General features: G+C 38.2%; 1 protein-coding gene across 1 annotated transcript; it reads left to right on the plus strand.

Annotated features, from left to right (window-relative positions):
• The first annotated feature begins 1,488 nt into the window (after nt 1-1,488).
• Nucleotides 1,489-2,286, plus strand: LOC108354205 (uncharacterized). The gene is made up of 2 exons (XM_017605396.1): nt 1,489-1,633; nt 1,690-2,286. The coding sequence occupies exon 2, from the start codon at nt 1,873-1,875 to the stop codon at nt 2,284-2,286; it is 414 nt and encodes a 137-aa protein (XP_017460885.1). The 5' UTR covers nt 1,489-1,633; nt 1,690-1,872.
• Nucleotides 2,287-2,719: the final 433 nt, after the last annotated feature.

Raw genomic sequence — 2,719 nt, forward strand, 5'->3', positions numbered from 1 at the left:
CATTTTGCTTTTATGTGGCAAGCACAATAACCATACCGAGTTTGGTACAAATTGGTATAACGGTTACCGAGATACATATATGTAATCATAAGTGGGCGGTGCCACGCTCATTTTCCAAAATTTTATTTATAAACGTCTTTCTTGGTAAAGAATTGTTGCAAGCATCAATTTTGAATAAATTTGCTTTAATAATTACTGATTTATCGAAGATTTTGTATTTTTCTAAATTACCGTTATATGGGATGTAGGCGTGGTTATCGTCCGATTTTAAAAATGGTCGGCCATTTGGTATGCTGTGCTAAGGCCAACAACTGTGCCAAGTTTGGAAGAAATTGGTGCAGCGGTTACCAAGATGTACACATGTAACCATAAGTGGGGCGTGGCTACGCCCATTTTCCAAAAATGTATAATATTCTTATTTTTCGTCTAAAAGTTATTGTAAATATCAATTTTGAGTGAATAATCTTCAGTAGTTACTAAAATATCGCAGTTTTCGTATTTCTGAAAATTACCGTTATATGGGAAGTGGTCGTGGTTACAGTCCGATTTAGCCCATTTTCAATACCAACCTACCTTGGAATGGAAACCTACATACCAAATTTCGTTGAGATATCTTAATTTTTGCTCGAGTTATCGTGTACACCGACGGACGGACAGACAGACATGGCTTAATCGACCTCTCTATTCATTCTGAGCATTTATGTATACATTTGTCTATATCTATCTCGATTCGTTTTGGCTGTTACAAACAAGCGTTATGTGAACAAAGTTAATATGCCCTTGTGCACAAGTGCGCTCGGGTATAAAAATTAACTGAACACATAAGGAAATTTGTATGTACGATGTAAATATTTATTAGATATTTATAAAAAAATAAATAGTATTTTCATATTGAATATTTTTACGCTGAAAATTTAGTAAGAAGTAGTAGATGAAAGACAGCTTTTTTATTTTCATGAAAGGTATGAAGGCTTCGGCATAGCCGAAGACAGCCCCTTTTTACTTGTTCATACTGCATATCTCTGGAATTGTTTATGGTAGAGTACTCGAACATGGTATGGAGATATATGAAAACAGTCGCATACTCATGGAGAAAATTTGTGGTTATTGGAAAAGGGGACGTGGTACCCTCCATACAAACAGTGATCGGACTTCTACCACATTGTGGTAGAGCTACCACTTTTTTGAACATCTACCACTTCTACCACACAAGGTCTGAAGTCTACCACATATTCGCGTTTTGGAGTAAATTTTTGCTCGACCTAATTTCTTTAAGTTTTTAATTTTGGAAGAAAAAATTGTCCCACACTAAACACAATGTGATAATGAATGAAAAATGAGAGAATACAAGGTTCCGCATTCTCGGCGGCGATGAGATTGAAACATTTTAACAGATTTAAAAGTAAACAAAGCAGAATAGGAGGATAAAATAGAAATAAACTGCCAAACAATTAATTTTCTTAATATTCAATTTTTCGACAGTGTTGCGAACACACCCGCCAGACTTCAAATGCAACCCTGCAGTTATTTGTCTTCTTTCATGTTCTTTCATTTCACTTACATATGTATTTCCAAATTTGAATTTGTCATTTACTGTTTGTACGCCAGTCTTACCGGCACAAGAATACAAAGTGTAAGAAATTATTTCTGCTAAACAACTTGTAAGATTTATATTATATATTATTTCAGTGAAATAAACGAACAACATTTCAACGGTGACAACGTCAACGTTCATTAAATATAAATTGGTGGTGTTCATTTCTTTTGTAAGTGCCAGCAGGAGCTTTGTGGCGTGCATAACAATTTTATTTCAACTTTCGCTGTTTCTTTCTGACGCCTGCGTTATTTCAAATTTAACGTTTTTCCGAAACAATGGAAACACGAAGTCAAACGAAAGCCGAAAAGGCATCATCAAGATCGTCGACGCCGCAGTCGACAGAATCTGATGAAATCGACATGGATGGAACTGTAGTTGCATCCACGGAACTTGAGAAGTCTTTACAAAAAATGGTTCTGGACTTGACCGAACGCATCAAGATCCTGGAATCAAGACCGATACCGACCTTGCAATCATCTACGTCGAGCAATTCTGAGTTTGCAATTGCAACGTCGACGTACACAACAAATTCCTCAAGTGATAATTTGCCTTCACAAATCGCTCAAATGCCAAAGAGCACACCGTTTTCTACGTGTAATTCATTGCAATCTGGTGCAACTGTNACGAAGTCAAACGAAAGCCGAAAAGGCATCATCAAGATCGTCGACGCCGCAGTCGACAGAATCTGATGAAATCGACATGGATGGAACTGTAGTTGCATCCACGGAACTTGAGAAGTCTTTACAAAAAATGGTTCTGGACTTGACCGAACGCATCAAGATCCTGGAATCAAGACCGATACCGACCTTGCAATCATCTACGTCGAGCAATTCTGAGTTTGCAATTGCAACGTCGACGTACACAACAAATTCCTCAAGTGATAATTTGCCTTCACAAATCGCTCAAATGCCAAAGAGCACACCGTTTTCTACGTGTAATTCATTGAAATCTGGTGCAACTGTTAGCTATGCACAGCGACCGGCGGTGCCATTGCAATCGCCGCACTTAAATTTCTTGCCGACGACTACTTGGAATTTACCATGCCTACCGTCAATACCCATGTCCGCCACCAGCACTACCACATACGCCCGACCGAACGTAATGCCTACTGCTGCCAGTACA

The sequence above is a fragment of the Rhagoletis zephyria genome, unplaced genomic scaffold, assembly GCF_001687245.7.
Source record: "Rhagoletis zephyria isolate East Lansing unplaced genomic scaffold, Rhagoletis_zephyria_1.1 Rzeph_scaffold_34085, whole genome shotgun sequence".
Taxonomy (NCBI): domain Eukaryota; kingdom Metazoa; phylum Arthropoda; class Insecta; order Diptera; family Tephritidae; genus Rhagoletis; species Rhagoletis zephyria.